Here is a 17,226-nt window from a genome sequence, read left to right as displayed (position 1 = left end):
TAGTGATGTCATCAGAGGTCAAGGGTTGCGAGGGGTGGGCCCCTTTTTCTTAGGTGTCTGGCCTATTTCTTGTCCCAGTCCGACCCTGCTTGTGGCTCCTCATGCTCCCTGTGCTTCCGCTCCTTCTCTCTTCTTGCTCCACTTGCATGGAATTCTCTTCCCCCCGGACTACCGGGAAACAGTCCACAGCGATTTGTTGAAACCCAAACTAAAAGCCTACCTCCTCGCCTCCGAAATAGCCTGTTAACCTACCTCTCATCTGCCTTCTAGCTAACGTTTTCCATCACTTCTACCCTGCTCTGTCGCTCACTTTCTACTGCCTCTTCTTTAGAACTTCATCCATCGTGGTCGCATCCCTAACACAGCTGGCCGTACCGCCCACCTGCACTTAAAAATGTCTAATTTTGGATGTCCTTAATCTAAGTATGTCGACCCATGTATTATCCTGGGTGATTGCTCCATTTACTCCCCCCTATCCTTCCACAACCTGGTCAGAATGTCACTCCAACTCACCCTATTGTAAGAAGCCCCCTGCATCCCGTCAAATATGATTTCTTATCTATTGTACGTTCTTTTGTGATCACAAGAGCATTGTTTCTCCCTTTCTAAATAAATAAATAAATGCTTTGGTTTTAGGTCTGTGCTGGCATTGCCCAATATGCTTGGGGTGGTGTCGTACAGTGGCTCCTGAGATTTCAACCCAGACCTTCTGGAAACTGCAATAACCCTGCCTGATTCTTGGGACCAGTGGATGTGTGTGAGTATGTGTGTGGCCCCAGTTTAAGCAGCCTGGAGGCTGATTTAGAAATGTAACAGGTTTGGGATTGACATGGCAGACCTCTGCTGGACCTTCTATGTAACTGCAGGGGTATCCGGTAAAAATGTCGCCATGAAAATAGTCGTCAGGTTGGCGACTTTAAAAATAAAATGCACTAATGATGCACCGTCCAGGCTATGAAGCACTTTCCCCAAATATTCCAGGACTGGAGGTAATGAATTTTATGTCATATATGTAAGTCTTGTGTTATGCAACCCTTATGGCTATAAATATATCCAATAAACTTTGAAACTTTGAATAATATATAATTATACCACTCCTAGAATATTTGGGGAAAGAATTTTGGTGGCCAGGAAAATGTCACCAGAACCTGGCGACCTTTTCACAGCGACATTATTACATGGATCCACTGCAGGTCTAATAGTGATTATTGAATAGGGAAATCATTTGTTCATTACTATTCTTTTTTACTTTGGGACTACTGTGCCGAATTCTAAAAACAGGACTCAATAGTAGCTATTGTTTACATTGAGAGAGTAGTGTTTTTTTATGCTAGGAAGTCTACAAGGTGTTTTTCTTCCCTCGCCATTGAGTTTTATAGGCAGTCAAATTAAATGTGTTATTTCTTTAAACCTACTATCCAGCCCCCTGCTCCTGCTCCTCTGCCGCACACCTCCCACCTAGCACACAGGACCTAAGGGCTAGCCATACTAAACTCAAAAACGCACAAGCCACACATCCACCACAAGAACAAACAGCCACTTACGAGAACCGACCCAGACACTGGACGGTACCGCTCCATAGACAACCACACTGGACGTTACTGCTCCATAGACAACCAGCCCAGTGCACACAAGAAAGCATACTCAGAAAGTCGACGTGCACAGGCGCCAGTTTCTCCCGGTTCTGCACCCTTCAACAGAACAGAGCCGCAGACAGGGTGGGGCCTGAGTGGGCAAGGCCCACCCACAATCTGTAAATGCCCACTCAGCAGCGCTCTGTGGGCATTTACAGATGTTAATGTCACTGCGGCGGGCCCAACTACATTAGCTTCAGGCCCCACTTATTAGACAATCCTGGCTACGCCTCTCCAACAGAAGAGCACAACCTCTATCCTGTCCCTCTTCCCACACCAACCCACCCTGTCCTCTTCTTTTACAGAGCCACGGGAGTGCCTGGAGAACATGCAAAGGGTAGTGATGCACGGTACAAATCAATTTATCACACCATGACATGTGAAAGCAATGGCATTTGGGACGGCCTGGGATTGAGCGGGGGCTTTTAACGAGGGTGTTCTTCCATTCCAGGGTAATTTCTAAAGTGAACCAAGCCTTATTTTGAACTCCGGGAGCGCGGAATGAGTGTTTATTCCTCAGCTGGAGAACTGCTGCCATAAGCCCTTGCTGAGTGCAGATGTTATCAACTAGACTGTTCTCTTGTGAGCTGGTACCAGCGCAAACACTTCCCTGGAGCTAACTGCTTTCCTTGCACTACATGCCTGAGCAAAGGCCAGCCTCAGAATAATATTAGTTCATGCAGCAATTGCTGCTGCTGCACACCAACCCACGTTCCACACCTGTTGATGTAATACGGCCATCTGCCATTTTGGTGAACAGGTGGTATCAATAATTGTTTTCACTGTCTCAGTATACGTGGTGCCTAGTACGGGCCTCATATGGAGGCAGCGCTAAAATGTGCATATGGCGTTCATTCAAGTGCCCTTTTATGGACTTGAGTTTGAATTTGCCGGTTCCCCTGTGTATCACGTCATCACGCTACTATGCGATGATGTCATCACGTCGCGCCACGTTTTCTCTCAAAGGAGCGTCCATTTTGGGAGCCGCTCACTGATGTTCTGTAGAATCTTCCTTGGGAGACAACCGTGTCTCTTGATGCCTATCAGCTGGCAAGTATAGAGCTGTGGAGCCTTAAGGTGGACCATTAATTCATTTATTCATCGAACAGCATTAGTAGGAATGGCCTTTCTAGCCCCCCCCCCCTTTTCTTATCCCTCTCCATTTGCCCCCTCCCACTTTCTTCATCTTTTATATTTATACTGCTGGCAGTATTACTAAGATTCTGAGGACCGTCTTTCATATACCAGGTCACACATCCTGGTGTTTGTCTGCAGCCCTTAATAGGCTTAACATTGTTTTTGCTGAAAAACATGCAGATTGTTGGTTAATTCACATGAAACAATATACTGAAACGCACACTGTATTATTATTGAGTTGCAGAATAGTCAATTTGTTCGTATTTTTTGAAGATTTACACATTTAAAGTGAAGATTCTGGTGAATAATTATTGCCTGAATTGTACCATGGATTGCTTACCAGGTACCTGCACATTTATGTCCTAAAATGGGGTAAGCCCCAAGTCTAAGGTGAAATGTTTGGGTGATCCATGTAGCAATTGGACTAAGACAGTGTCTCTCTGTTTTGTTTTTAGTTAAAGGAGTTTGTGGCACTTCTATTGTTTCTTAAGGAGCATACACATTCTTTACTTCTCAGACCCTGATGAATGTCCTGTATTTGGTTACATCAGAAGGCCAGAAACATGTTGGCCGATGTTTGAACACAGATTGGTGTATTCATATTTAACTGTGTGTCCAGTCCAAAGAATATCTGAATTTAGTTATTTTCTTGGGCTACGCATAATTAGATTTTAACATACAGAATGTCATCGTGTATTAGATTTTAATGTTGTATATTCGGCACATTAAAGTATTTTTGTATCATTTTGATGTTTGCTGAACGATAAAAAAATTTCAGGACTGTGCTCTATGATTCGCAACAGAGGTAGTCTCTAGGTCTAGAGACTTGGGACGCGTCTTTCCTTTAATATTTTGCCATGGTAATTGTGCCCCAGGTATAGGAAGGACTCGTTAACCCTGGCTAAATCCTGGGTACACTGTATTGATATAGCCTGAGAACAACAACATGAAAGTGCATGGCAGTGGGGGTGGGGTGCCATTTAGAGGCACACTCACAAGATTCCCTAATCCCTCAATCCGGTTAAAGGTCAAGAGGACAGGGTGCGCTTTTGAGCTTTCGGTGATGCCATTTTCGAGGAGATATAGACATGCAATAATGGGAGCCCAGTAGAGTTAGGCCTCCAGCATCTGGAATTCATTTTGACACATGGTGTGTGCCGGGCAGGCCCCAGAAGCGGGTGTGATTCACATATGGACCTGGACCCTCTCCGTCAGCAAGAACCGCAGGGAAGAAAGCGTGCATTTTTTTGTTTTTGACCGTCAAGCTCAGTTTCTGGCCCCAGATGCTGCCTAGAATGCTGTAGTTTACTGTGCGAAATGGAACAGCTATTCTATTTCAGGGTTTCTCTAGTCTACTGGTCCAGGAAAATCTAATCAAATATTGCAATCACTACAAGCAATGTATACACTACTCCCTGACACCTAAAGGACCAGCTTTTTTAAGTGGGTGGGTGACCTGTATAGATTCGTGTGATAGTTGAGTTGTTTCCTGTGCACTATAAATAGTTCTTGACAGACGAAGCTGTGCGCCAACCTAGATATACAATGAACGGGCGTCTGGCTGCCAGGGCACTCCTGATCCCCAGCCACTGAGGGCTAAGAAGAAGACTGGTGCATTTAGAGTGCTAAGTAGCAGCACTTCCTGAATAAAGGATGTCTGGTCTGTGCTCTTGCATTCCTAAGGACTGGTGGGATTTGTCCAGACAGCTCCAATGTTTGCCAGTGTCCTGCAGTGCCATGAACTCCTCACAGCACTATAAAGCACCCACAGAGTCAGATAGAGGATCAGACTGATTCCAAGTAATCCAGCATAAATCCAGCAGTACCAGCTTTGCAGCATTGTCTTCCAGCATGACACTGTCTCTCCAACACTTCCACTGGACTTGCCACCACCTAGACACTTCATAGACGCACTTTCATTTAATTAATTAGTTTGCATATTTTAAGGCGCTTATACAACAGGTAAATTGTGCTTCAAAGCACCCTGACAAGCAAACCCCTCTCCCCTGACCGCGACCAACCTGTGTGTGCGTATGGCCTGGAATTGAGCTTTTCCTCGAAGTAATTCCACCTTGCGAGGGTCATTCAAAGATGGTGCCATTGACTTCCATGGGCCTCTTCAATGCTATAACCTCAGCTGCCGTCGGTTTCAAACGTTTGTGGTGTTCAGGTCTGGGGTCCGTAAAAGTGTCTCAGATCACGCCTTAGAAGGGAAAGTATTTCAGGAGCCTGACCCTCCTCACAGGAGATGCCAGTGAGCGTTTGGGTTGAACGGCATAAATGGGGCACGCCTGAGGATCTCTGTATGCAGTTGCTGAGCCAGACACTGCCTCGGGTGGGCTTAGGGTCTCCAAAACTAAGGAGGTTGAAGGCAGAAGGCAGCCCCTTGCTGTGACTCTCAGCCCAGAGTGCTACAGCCAGGGCCGTTCAAATCTCCCACCTCTGAAAGCAGGAGTTCTGACCATTTAGAAAGTCTTCCTCTGGCCATTGAGAGCCATCTTTCACACCAGTTAAGAAGATATTTAGTTAGACGCATTGGAGTCGTGGCCCATCTAAAATCTGAGGGGATAAGTTAAGCCGTTGGCTTCATAATGGGTGGGGGGGTGTATGTTGATATGGGAAAGGCAAGCCTTTGTCCTCTGCCGTTGTACATTTATTGTTTTTGCCTGTTAATGATTTTTTAAATTAAATGTTCATTACAATCATGTCATAAGCAAAGTCTACGGTGTGAGTCTGCATTGTTCCGCCACTGAATGCAGTAGGTAGTTTCCGAGGGCCCGTCCCACTTACTCACAATATATTTATTTATTTATTTTGTCATCTATAAAGCACACATAACCTGGAGGCATCTAGGCGCTATATATCAGAACCCAAAAAGTAATCATCAGGCCTCTTTAAGGTGGAAAAAATGGACCAACGCCCTAATTGCTGCGATTAAATGTCGACATCCATGGGCAATAAAATGATGGGATCATTGTGGAAAATCTTTAGGAAAAAGTGGGAAATTCAAAATCTCTGTTATCGTCTCCCATATAGGAGAGTCTACGGGCGCTCAAAATAAACCCAGAGATGTAGACAGGGTAGGGCCCCAGAAGCTCACTGTCTCCAGAGTTCTGGTTCTCTCTAGGCTGGACTCCTGCAACAGCCTGTATCTAAATCTGCCTGCTTCTACTCTCCACCCTCTGCAACTCATCCAGAACAGGACTGTAAGACTTGTCCTTGGCCTCAAGTCCTGGGATTGTATCCCTCCAGGACTGAAATCTCTGCACTGGCTCCCAGTGGCTGCGAGGATCAAGTTCAAAACCCACTGCACTGTCCAAAAGGCCTTCTAGGGCCTTGGCCCAAAATACCTTCAATTCTCTCTTCCTAAATACCTTCCTTCACGAGTTCTTCGCTCATCTGCCTCCAACTCCCTCAGGGTCAGTCGCTTCTCCAAGCAACAAGTTGGTGGTAGATCTCTTTCCTCCGTCGGGGCCTCCCTCTGGAACCGCTCCCTGCTTCCCTGAAACTTGAGGAGAACCATCTCTGGTCCCGGAAGCACCTCAAAATCTTTCTCTTTGTGTCTGCCTTTTCTCCTCCTCTCCCCTGCTGACCTCCTGGCGGATTCGGAATCTGCACTGGTGACCTGGCCACCCTCTGATCCCAGGCCCATGTCCCTCCCCCACCTGTCACACACTCCTGCACTTCCTGCCTGGCATCCCCCGCACTTTGAGACTGTTCTGTATCCCTTCAGTCCCCCTACCAGCACTTGACACCTGATGTCTGCACTCGCCTTTGCACTTGCCACCTGCTGGCCGTTGCTTTACTTATTGTTATTTTATTCCCATGTACTGCACTGTCCCTTCCCCCTTCCCCTTTCCCATGCACTTGCGCGATCTGAATATCACCTGGCCTAGTAGGATCGTTGTCCTCCCTTTGTTCCCCCTCCCTTGCCTCGTCGCGCCTTGAAACACTTGTGTATAGGCGCGTAATAAATGCCATACCACCATACCATAGCCTCCAAACTCTGAAAAGTCGCACTCGGCAGCGCTGTGTGGGTATTTACAGATGTTAATGTCAGTGCGCTGGGCCCAACTACATTAGCTTCACGCCCCACTTGTTAGACAATCCTGGCTAGGCCTCTGAATAAACCCCAAGCAGGACTACCACTAGAGTGCAGAATCCTTAATAAAAACGTGATGGTGGCCCCTCTTTACACAGATCACAGTTTATTCATCCTTTACTTTTAAAGCTTTCTTCTAAAAATGCATACTGGCAGAAATATGTTGAGGTCGGACCGCAAGCAAGAAAACATGGCTTTGAGAACCATGTTGTGGGTATGCTTGCTCCCTGTTTGCCTTCAAGCGCACACCGTTCCCCGCCTCAACCTGTATTTGCAACTGTGTATTTGTCTTTCGCGTCTGCTGCCTGCAGGGTGTGCGTGCCGCAGAGGGGTGCAGAACAGGGGCCCGAATGGGTGCTGTCCCATATAGGCTTATAAACATCTGTGTATTAGAAGGCGGTTGCGTAGGGTCGCAGCTGGAAGCTGGACCGCAGTCTCCAGCCACTGGCCTGCTGACAACGAGGCCCTTGTTGCTTCTTTCCGGATAAAACAATTTCTTTTTTAAAGGTCATTTTACAATTTGATATCGGGTTGTTGCATCTGTTTTGTCAATTTCTGGCTTTAATGATTCAAATGCCCACATTGGGCTGGCAGATGAAACTTAACGCTAAGGAAATAACGAGCATTGCAATGTCAACAATGTGGCTTTTGTGTAGTCATGGGAAAGGCATTTGCAATGATATACCCAGAGAAGCTCACTAGGTGCTGGGTGCTCACCTATTGAGTCAAATAGACCCCTTTAGAGTGATATACATCAAATGATAACAGGTTATTTTTCCAACCGATTGAGAAAAGTCTGAATAATATCAACACATTCATAAAACAATGATTCAATCATTGAATGCAACTAAGCATAAAAGGCGAGGGAAACAGATACAGCTAGCCAATGCATTTCGGACTGAGTCCATCTTCAGGGCTGAACCCGTCTCACCTCTCACTGTGACTCCGAATCATCAGTAAGGTGCCTTTTAAACAGGACCTAAACCTTGTCATGGTAACCAGAGAATACCGACACACTAGTAAACACAATGGTGTCGTCCTGCGTGTGGAGTAGCTTCAGAAATAAAAAAAAACAAAAACAGTCCAGGGAGCTACAGAACGCCAGCGACTGTGCTGGAGCTTCCCGGAACCCTTTTGGGCAACTCAACTGCGACTGTGCTGCGTGGAACCGGAAGTAATCGTACTGTCCTTCTTTTGTTTATTTGTTGCATGGGATTGCAGTGCTCGATTGTTCCACTGGATGGCGCTGTTGAAGTGTCTATGATTTTGCAATGAGCACCGCAAGAAAGCGAAGCTGGACCTGATTTACAAAGCGCTTTTCAATGGGATTGCGCCACTGTAAAACGCGTGTGTAAATCAGGCCCAGCTGCTGTGTATGACTTACCCAAAGCTTTCGTATTCATTTGCATCAGAAGTATAAACTGCCCCGGTCCTACCAAGCTCCCAGCCCGCAGCCTGCAACTTACACGCAGAGATCTGCAGGTGTTGCACAACCCACTGAGCTATCTTGCCAGCTATTGAGCTACGCTAAAGCAGTCCTGTAGTGCGGATAGAATGGCCACGTGCTGTAAATCATCGGCTATTAAAAACAAGTATATAGTCGTTATATAACAGGCGCCTGGTGGCTTGACGTTTTGACGCGCTGTAAACAGCAGGTGTCATTGTTAGCCAATTGCAAAACTCATTTTGATCAAGTCCGGAAAGCTGGGAGGCAGTGGTAGGCCAGGCGGCATCGGAGCCTGGGACTTACAGGCCTCGCACCGATACACCGATCTCGGCAGCAGGCGCCTGGCACACTGAGCAGAGCTTTCTGCAAAACGCCGTGTCTCTTTGTATGCTTACACAAGCAGTAGTCTTTTGTTTACATAACCTGCCCAGGAAGAACAAGTTGTTTTTACCTTCGGCATAAGAAAGTGTTGTTATCGCCCATGGTAAGTATTTTACGCCCGGAAGCCCACACCATGGCGCTGGGTTATAACAATAATTAACGTGTAGTAGCGAACAAACCTTCAACTAGGGGTATTCTAAGAAAACAGAATATAGTATGTTGATCAACTAAAATAAAGATGTATATAGCGCAAACAGCCAATTGAATCCTATCGTGGCGCTTTAAAGCAGGTATGGGAATTACCCAACCCAACGACATTCATGTATACATTAAAGTCCGGAGGGTAAAAGGCAGGGTCGGGCATGCCGGTATTCTTATAACAGACCGACGTGTAGGCTATCCGTACATCCGCGCAACGGGCATTTTACCAACCGAGTTATCTCTGCTGTATTGATACAGTGCCTACTCTCTGCCACGGGCGTACGGGTTCGAAGCGCTGTAAATACCAGTGCGTATTACGATCCCAAGTCTTGGGCGAATCAGTGCCTGGGTCGGCACTGCCACGGTGAGTACTTACGGTCTGGCGGTTGCCCGGTGATGCGAATCTCAGGTGGTGAACCCACTGAGCTATTTGGTCAAATACAACATCTTAAAGCACAAAACCACCAGAAGCCGAGAGAGACGAAGGAAGTGTGATCAGGAGGAGGGATTGGGCTGGGGGCGGTAAACTACAGAGTCCCACATACAACGAGCCCCTCCACAACGGGGTTACAAGTGAAAAAAGAGGATCATGCTGGTATGGTATGGTGTTGTTATTTATATAGCGCCTATACCCGTGTTTTAAAGCGCTCAAGGAAGGTGGGAGCATGGGGAAAAAACAATCCGTCGCTGAAAGCCCTTGGAATTCTGCAGTGTCTCTGGGGTTTTATCCGGCACCGCCACCCCTTGCGTGGCCTCTGGGCGCACTGACTGGGTACATCTTGCGCCTGAAAAAGCAGGGGTATTTGTGACCCCGAAAACACAGTATTTCTTAGAGCCCCATCCAACCTCTAACATTTAGTGGCCGTGTCCGGGCATGAAAAGTGCCTGCTAAAATATACCAAAGTTGGACTTCTAAGCACTGTAAGGACAACATAGCTGCATCTATCAGATGGATGGATAGCTCACGAGTTAAGAGCTCGCCTTCTCAGACGTGGGGCCAGTTCGTGCTGCAAAAGTTCAAGACAGATTGATTACCGCCATTAAATTTGCTAATATTACCAACTGTTGTTATTGTGCTTAGGAGTGGGAGAAGTCCGCCAGTAGGCGCTATATAAAACACACACGTTATTGTATCATTATTGCCCAAATAAATTGCATGACAATTGCGTGACAATTCGACCTCGCCAAATGTTCTGCAGTGATAAGCACAACAGGCGCACAAACCCACTGGGCTGCCTTGCGGGCCTGTTGGTGTCCTTGCCAGGCGCGCAGGGCTGCCGGGCGCCGGTCAGCGTGGCCCTCGGTCCGGAAAATGTGGACGAGTTGGATCAGGAGTGAAATGTGAGTGTAACTCGAGAGCCTGGAGGCCATGAAAAAGGCAGCGCTGCGCGGAATAAACCACATTAACATTGACATGACAATAACATAATTTAGGAGCAAAAACAACTAAGGGGACAGAAAAAAGAAAATAGCGGGTGTGAGTTAAGAAAATAAAAAAACACGATTACACCTGCAAATACTTAGACAGGCTATTAATATTGTACATATGTCCGAAATGTTTCTGAGGCAGTCTATATTGAAACCAAAAGTTAGGAGGACCAATGCCTCTACCGGGTCGCCTGGCATGTGGCTGACTCTATCCCAGCCCTACAAGCTATTCAGAGGAACCCCACCCCTCAAAGAGTGCTCCCCGTTTCCTATTGCTCATTAAGGCTGAGTATGGTGCTTGGCTGTCTCTATCCCAGCCCTACACGCCTTACAAAGCCACCGGCCTTTCAGCTAACCTCCCTTATACTTAAGGAGACTCATTGTATCGCTCTCAAAGTGATGGCCGGCTGAGTGAGTGCTTGTGACTGACTCTGCCCCAGCTGAGCATGACCGCGGCTCAGCGCAGATGTCATCTTTCCATTCCGTTATTATCAGACACTATGAAGCGCATTCATTGCATCAATGCCACAGGGATGAAATGCGGAGTCTGCCCCACCACCTCTAACTGGTCCGTACGCCTGTCTGGTCGGGACCCACCTTGTTGATGAAGGAGACGAACTGGTTGTTGAGGCCTTTGATCTGCTCCTTCTCGTTGGAGCGGATCTGGTGCAGCTTCGGGTCGATCTCCAGGGTGGGCAGGGAGGAGAGCAGGAAGCCCGGGGTGGGGCGAGCCAGAACCGGCCCGTTCCTGGCCAGGCTCAGGGCGCTGGTGGAGCGCTGCATGCCGGGCTGGTATCCCACACTGGGCGCCCAGGAGCGGCCGGACAGGGTCCCGTGGGAGCCGCTGCTGAAGCTGCGCCCGTCCCCATAGCGGCCGTTGTACAGGCTCATGTCGGGCTGGAGGTGGGCGCCCCTGCCAGGGAATGTGGCGGCACCTAGCGGGCGGCTAATAACTGCACGGGCGAGCTCGCGTAAACTCCGAGAGCAGGCAGCGTCTCTAGGTGGATGCTGCCCCTGCGGTGTGCTGGCAGCGCCTCTGGCTGGATGCTGCCCCTGCGGTGTGCTGGCAGCGTCTCTGGCTGGATGCTGCCCCTGAGGTGTGTTGGCAGCGTCTCTGGCTGGATGCTGCCCCTGCGGTGTGCTGGCAGCGCCTCTGGCTGGATGCTGCCCCTGCGGTGTGCTGACAGCGTCTCTGGCTGGATGCTGCCCCTGAGGTGTGTTGGCAGCGTCTCTGGGCGGATGATACCTGCCCAGGTGAGGTGGCACCTGCCCTGCTGGTGTCAAATCTAAGACTGCTGCAGGTTGCGATCCGGTAATAAGATACATGCGGTTAACCCCTCCCTGCCCACAGAGGTACTCGTCAGGTTACACCCACTGCCAGCACCTGTCCAATCACACAGCAGCACAGCAGCTTCACCCGGGCAGGTCCGCTTACGCCACGCCCGTGTAGGGCTCCATATGAAATGTCCCTCTTCTGGGATGCCCCTCACCTCCACCCCCTACACTCCTGAGTGTCAATTTACACGTGGGAGGAGTCCGCGTGTGTGCATGGGGGTACGTTCAGTAACACCCCTTCCCTGCAGCAACTTCCAAATGGGGGCGGGGGGGGGGGGAGGAAGGGAGCGAGGGAGGAAGGAAGGAAGGAAGGAAGGAAGGAAGGAAGGAAGGAAGGAAGGAAGGAAGGAAGGAAGGAAGGAAGGAAGGAAGGAAGGAAGGAAGGAAGGAAGGAAGGAAGGAAGGAAGGAAGGAAGGAAGGAAGGAAGGAAGGAAGGAAGGAAGGAAGGAAGGAAGGGAGGGAGGGAGGGAGGGAGGGAGGGAGGGAGGGAGGGAGGGAGGGAGGGAGGGAGGGAGGGAGGACAACGAAGGAAAAAGGCAGGGGGAAAAGCAAGGAAGCAGAAAGGAGAGAGGGAGAAAAGGGATGGAAGGGAGGAGAAAGGGATGGAGGAAACGGAAGGAAGAAAGGAAGGAGAAAGGGCCGGAGGGAGGAAAAGGAAGGAGAAAGGGAGGGAGAAAAAGAAAGGAGAAAGGGGGGAGGAAGGAGAAGGAAGGAAAGACGAAGGTAAGGAGGGAAGTAAGGTAGGTAGGATCATTTGACGGTTTCAACGCCCCGTCTCCTCTGCCCCGATGGGGAGAGGGGCAGAGGCTGCGCCGCGGGTCCGGACATTGTGGAACCAGTTTGACAGGAGGGTGGTTCTAACGCATGACACGTAGATTGTTCTCCAGCACAATGGCTGCTCCTGCACCTGCCCGAAAACTGGATCCCAGAAGGTGTCCTATATTGAGATATCGCCCGCGGGCCATCGCCGCCACCCCTCGTGTGCCCTCTTTCCCAGAGTGTTCTTCCGTGACTGATGTCCCCTCCGGCCTGGCCTAGAATTGCGAAGTGTATGCTGGCCCCACCCGCGGGATACGGGCCTAACACAGATACGCTTGGCGGCGCCAGCTAATTCACTGGTTTTTATCGCCTACCTCCGTGGTACTCATTTTATCATACCCAGAATGGCGAAAGGTGGAGCCTACCCTGCTGGGTTTCAAACTTGTGAGCTGCAGGGTGGTCACATGGGCGTGTTCTAGCATGGCAGCTCAGTGGGTTGCAGGAAATGGCTGTAACCCGCAGGTCACGGAGTTGACGTCCTGTCAGAGCTTTCGTCCGCTTGGGGTTCATCACAAAGCATCTATTGAGTCGGCAATACACGTGTTTGCCTTGAAAGAAATCAGACGATTGTAGAAGGCGGTTCTAGTAAATGGATGAATACATACATAAATAGATATATTAATGAATTGTTTATCGCCCCTGTAAGCAGTACCGCAATCTGCTCTTGGAGCTTTATTACAGAAAAAAGGAGCCATTACCATGCCTTTACAGGTGCATTGACGAGAGGGCGTGGTTCCAGCCCCGCTAGACTCTGGTTGGCCGGTGGCGCTCCGTATGCAGATTTGGGTTATTCTGGGTGCTGCCAGGTACAGGTGGAGGCGCTCAGAGAGGCGTGGCTCCAGCGCCGTCAGTCCGTCATTGGCCAGTGAGTCCCACACATGCAAAGCAGGGCCCCTCCCAGGTGCTGCCTCTTTTCACCCTCTTATTATAGTGGTGCGGTGCCGCAGGTGGCATTGCCACCGTTGCTTCGCTAGCAGTGCAGACGGTCCCGGGATGTCGTATCAAGTGTCCATGCGACGGGGGCCGCGCTCCAGTTCCTCCAGCCTGTATGGGGCCCCGGGGGAACTACGCATCTCCACCTCCCGGCTGGGCTCCATGCGCTCCGGGTTCGATGCCGCCCAGACCGGCTTCCGCGCCGGGATGGAATCCCTGCCCGGGTTCCGAGCCGGGTTCGACTCCCTGCTCTCCCAGAACAACCACCAGGAGGCGATGCAGGGGCTGAACGAGCGGCTGGCCGGCTACGTGGAGAGGGTGCGGGGCCTGGAGGCGGCCAACAAGCGGCTGGAGGAAGAGATCGCCGAGATCAACGCCAGCCGGACCGGGCCTGTAGAGCGGGACTGGGAGCCCTACGAGAGCCCGCTGGTGGAGCTTCGTAAGCAGGTCTGCTCCGCTAGCGTTACACTGCGAGGGGCGTGGGGTCACTGTATACACTGGGTGAGAATAGGTCCGCGGAGGCAAAGCTTACAAAATACCAGCTGCAGTCACCAAGGCCACGCATAATGTCACATGCACCGAGACCAAGATCACACAATGCCAGCTCCCGACAGCAACAACATGCACGGAAACGAGCATCATTCTGAGCCGGTTGCAGGCACCAAACACGTGCACAGAAATTAAGATCGCGCTGTGCCAGCGAGCGAAGCAAGAGACGCACAATGACAGCCCGGCAGTAGCCAAGATCACACAGTGCCAGCCGCAGTGACCAGTCACCAAGACTCGTGCACGAAAACACCACACAATGACAGCTGCAGCCACCGAGGCACACTTTCACACAATGAGACCGGCACAGAAACCAAACCCACACAGTGCCAGCTGCAGACACGACACACACATGCACGCCATGCCACATCCACAGAGAGCAAGATCACACTGTGTGAGCTGCACCGATAGCACGACCCGATGACCAAACAGTGTGACACTGGCACTGCAGCAGCGCCCTATTATAATGCAAAGCACCGCGCTCCCATGCTGGAGCTCCAGAGCGGGGCGCAGTTCACTTCTCTGGGGCGCCTGCCGCTCCTCCACCCAGCCACTGAGCTGGCGTGGCAGGGGGGCTAATGGTAGGCTTATGCGGCTCCCCAGGTGGCCGGCTCTGATTGGCAGAGGGCGAGATCACTCAGTGTCATGTTACCAAGATCACCACATGGTCAGTGGCAGAGAGACCGGTATCGTACGGTGTCGGCTGCAGACACCAGATCGCACACGATGTCACATTTGTAGAGGTCAATATCACCCATTGAAAGAGACCTGAGATGGCTCGGCTAAGATAGCCCAGTGAATGGCGCGCTCCCCCACCCTGAATATCTGTATTCAACCTGCAGTGACTGTTCGAATCCCACCAGAGTCGACTCTGCCCTTCGTCTTTCCGAAGTCGCTACATTAAATACCAATACATTTACCATAACAGCGGTTTACCGTGACAGGGAAACAGCACAGGCCGCTTTGTAAAAAGAAAAGTTGATAGGGTGATGACAAAGTCACATGTAAGGCGACCAATATATCTCTCACACACTGACACACACAGTGTCGGTCGCACAGTATGCCCGTTCACTAATTAATTACTGCATGGGGAACAGTGTCGGCTGCAGCGTCCAGGATCACAGTCATTAGGACGCGGTGTCAGCTCCACTATACCGCCTCTCAGACTCTCATTTCTGCCCGAGATCACACACGGCGTCAGCTACACAGTGTCTCGGCTCACACTGCCATCACTGGGCAAGCTTAAACACAAACCCTGCCGCAAAGGGGTCCGCGTCAGCAGCAGAGAAAGGAATAGTGTCCGTCGCACACGCTCACACGTTGCACGCGTTGCATACACGGTGTGCCCTGCATAGGAAACCGTGTGTGAAAGTGTCGGGTGCAGATTAACATGCGCGAGAGGTGTCTGTATAGCCAGTTAAAGGGCACCCGGTGGCAGTGATCACTGTATCTGCCTCGGCGGGATAAGCGGCTGGTTCTGCCCTGCTGCAGGCTTCGAGCTTAGGGAGGGCGGTTGCCTGGCCTAGTCCCCCCGATATATTTAGGGGATTTTCTGTTTTAACGGGAAAATACCCAATCTCTCTGCATGCCGCTTACCACATTTGACAAATATTGTTCGTGCAAGTCTTAACATTGGGAGGTGTGTGTGTGGGCGTGCTGTGATTTATGCCAACAGCACCTCATGATTTTTTTACTTTACACAAATTAATGTACTCACAACTGTACATGAAAAGTATGTTAGACATACGTCAGGAGGGATCTCAGCTGACTGCTTTATTGAGGGGCAGAACTCTGAGGGGGACATAACATATCCTTTAACTGTATATGGTCGGGGTACATCATAGTGTATGTTATGTTATCTTGCATAGCGCCTGCTGCCATAGTTCATGGCGCTGAAGTCCTTTTTCCTGTCAGAGAGGCAAAGGAGGCATATGACAGAAAATGTAGGAGTGGGAGGGAGGTGCAACCTCAGGTAGATCGTTGGGATGAGGGCGAGGGATGGATAAGGTGCTTAGGAAGGCAGGAGAAGGGAAAGGTGGAGGAGCTATGTGTGCAATGGGACAGAATTTATCACGCGACTCAACTGTGTTCTATGGGGCGCAGCGCCAAGAGGAGAGACAGCTGGAGAAGAGCCGTTCCATGCGCCCGGGGGTATGTCTGGCATCTACTCACTGCATGCTAAGCGTATATGATACTAACACAGGGACGCAACAAAACTTACATGTCGAGGGGGGGGGGGGTAACCAATCATTTATCGGGAGAGGCGCTAACTGCAGAGACGGTGGGGGAGGGGTACGCTTATTTGTGGGCGGGCATCTAACTTCCTTTCGCATGCTAATGCATCTATTCTAGTGCAGCTTCAATGTTACAAGCAGTTAACTCTCTCCCCTACGTCTGAATGCACCCACTTAAGGACTGATGTGAGAATGAGCTGTCTGCTGTGCCCTCTCTACCCTTCCAATCACTTCCCTGGCACGCAAGTACTTACCCCATATCACGATTTCAATTGCCTAAAAATGTATGCATATGAGTGCAGGTGCTAACAGTGAAATGCTTTAAGTTGGTAATTGCCGGGCCTCTGATAACAGTGAAGCCCAGGCCCCGTTTAGCATCTGTGTCCTGCACTGTCCGGCCATAGCTCTGTAGGTCTGCCAGGTCGAGTCACTATAGCCCAGAATGTCAGGGGGTCCGGGGGGGGGGGCTGAAGCCCAGTCACTGCTGCACCTGATCATGGCAGTTCTCATGTCCCAGATAGTCAATTGGCCTGATTTTATGATGGTGCAACCCCATTGGAAAGCATTCTGTGAATCAGGCTCCACTGTCTTTTGTTTTTGGAAAGTGCCGCTGTCTGAGAGCTTATAAGCACTGATGCACCCCTTCAGAACGGGTGTAGGTCACTGATCCTTGGCACTTTTTCACACTTCCTCTGCCTCCTGCCAGTCAGTCTATGCTGACGTCACAACCAGAGGATTACATCACAGTTAAACCTTTGTCACTATCGCACCTCTACGCAATTGCACAGCTTTCATAAATAGTAAAATACCATTCATTGGGCAATCCCATGTTGATACAGCGCTTAAAAGTTGAAGGAATCGGTCCAGAAGCGCTATAAAACATTTGATGTCATTATTTTTAGTATTAGGATATATCCGATGTTGTGATCACTTGATACTGACAAGGTTTTCATCACACCCGTACTTTCCTCACATGTCTATGTTGTCTCCGTCTTTACGCTTGCTCTGAACTGAGCTACAGTTTCGTA

General features: G+C 50.0%; 2 protein-coding genes across 3 annotated transcripts in view; one reads left to right on the top strand and one right to left on the bottom strand.

Moving 5' to 3' along the window:
- Positions 1-11,631, bottom strand: part of LOC138489167 (keratin, type II cytoskeletal 8-like) — an 82,610-nt gene extending 70,979 nt beyond the window's left edge. Inside the window, exon 1 of the mRNA XM_069616825.1 lies at positions 10,928-11,631. Within this exon, the coding sequence (XP_069472926.1) occupies positions 10,928-11,221 (294 nt within the window). The 5' untranslated portion in view covers positions 11,222-11,631. The remainder of the gene's footprint in view (positions 1-10,927) is intronic.
- A 1,783-nt stretch (positions 11,632-13,414) lies between these two features.
- The window catches only part of LOC138489166 (keratin, type I cytoskeletal 18-B-like), a 111,387-nt gene continuing 107,575 nt past the window's right edge, over positions 13,415-17,226 (top strand). Inside the window, exon 1 of one of the 2 annotated variants that reach the window (XM_069616824.1) lies at positions 13,415-13,865. In XM_069616824.1, coding sequence (XP_069472925.1) covers positions 13,479-13,865 — 387 coding nt within the window. In that variant the 5' untranslated portion in view covers positions 13,415-13,478. The remainder of the gene's footprint in view (positions 13,866-17,226) is intronic. The other variant, XM_069616823.1, reaches the window with a different exon arrangement.

The sequence above is a fragment of the Ambystoma mexicanum genome, chromosome 9 (genome assembly GCF_040938575.1).
Source record: "Ambystoma mexicanum isolate Mex_15411 chromosome 9, UKY_AmexF1_1, whole genome shotgun sequence".
NCBI classification, from domain to species: Eukaryota; Metazoa; Chordata; class Amphibia; order Caudata; family Ambystomatidae; genus Ambystoma; species Ambystoma mexicanum.
This window is presented reverse-complemented; position numbering and strand designations above follow the sequence as displayed.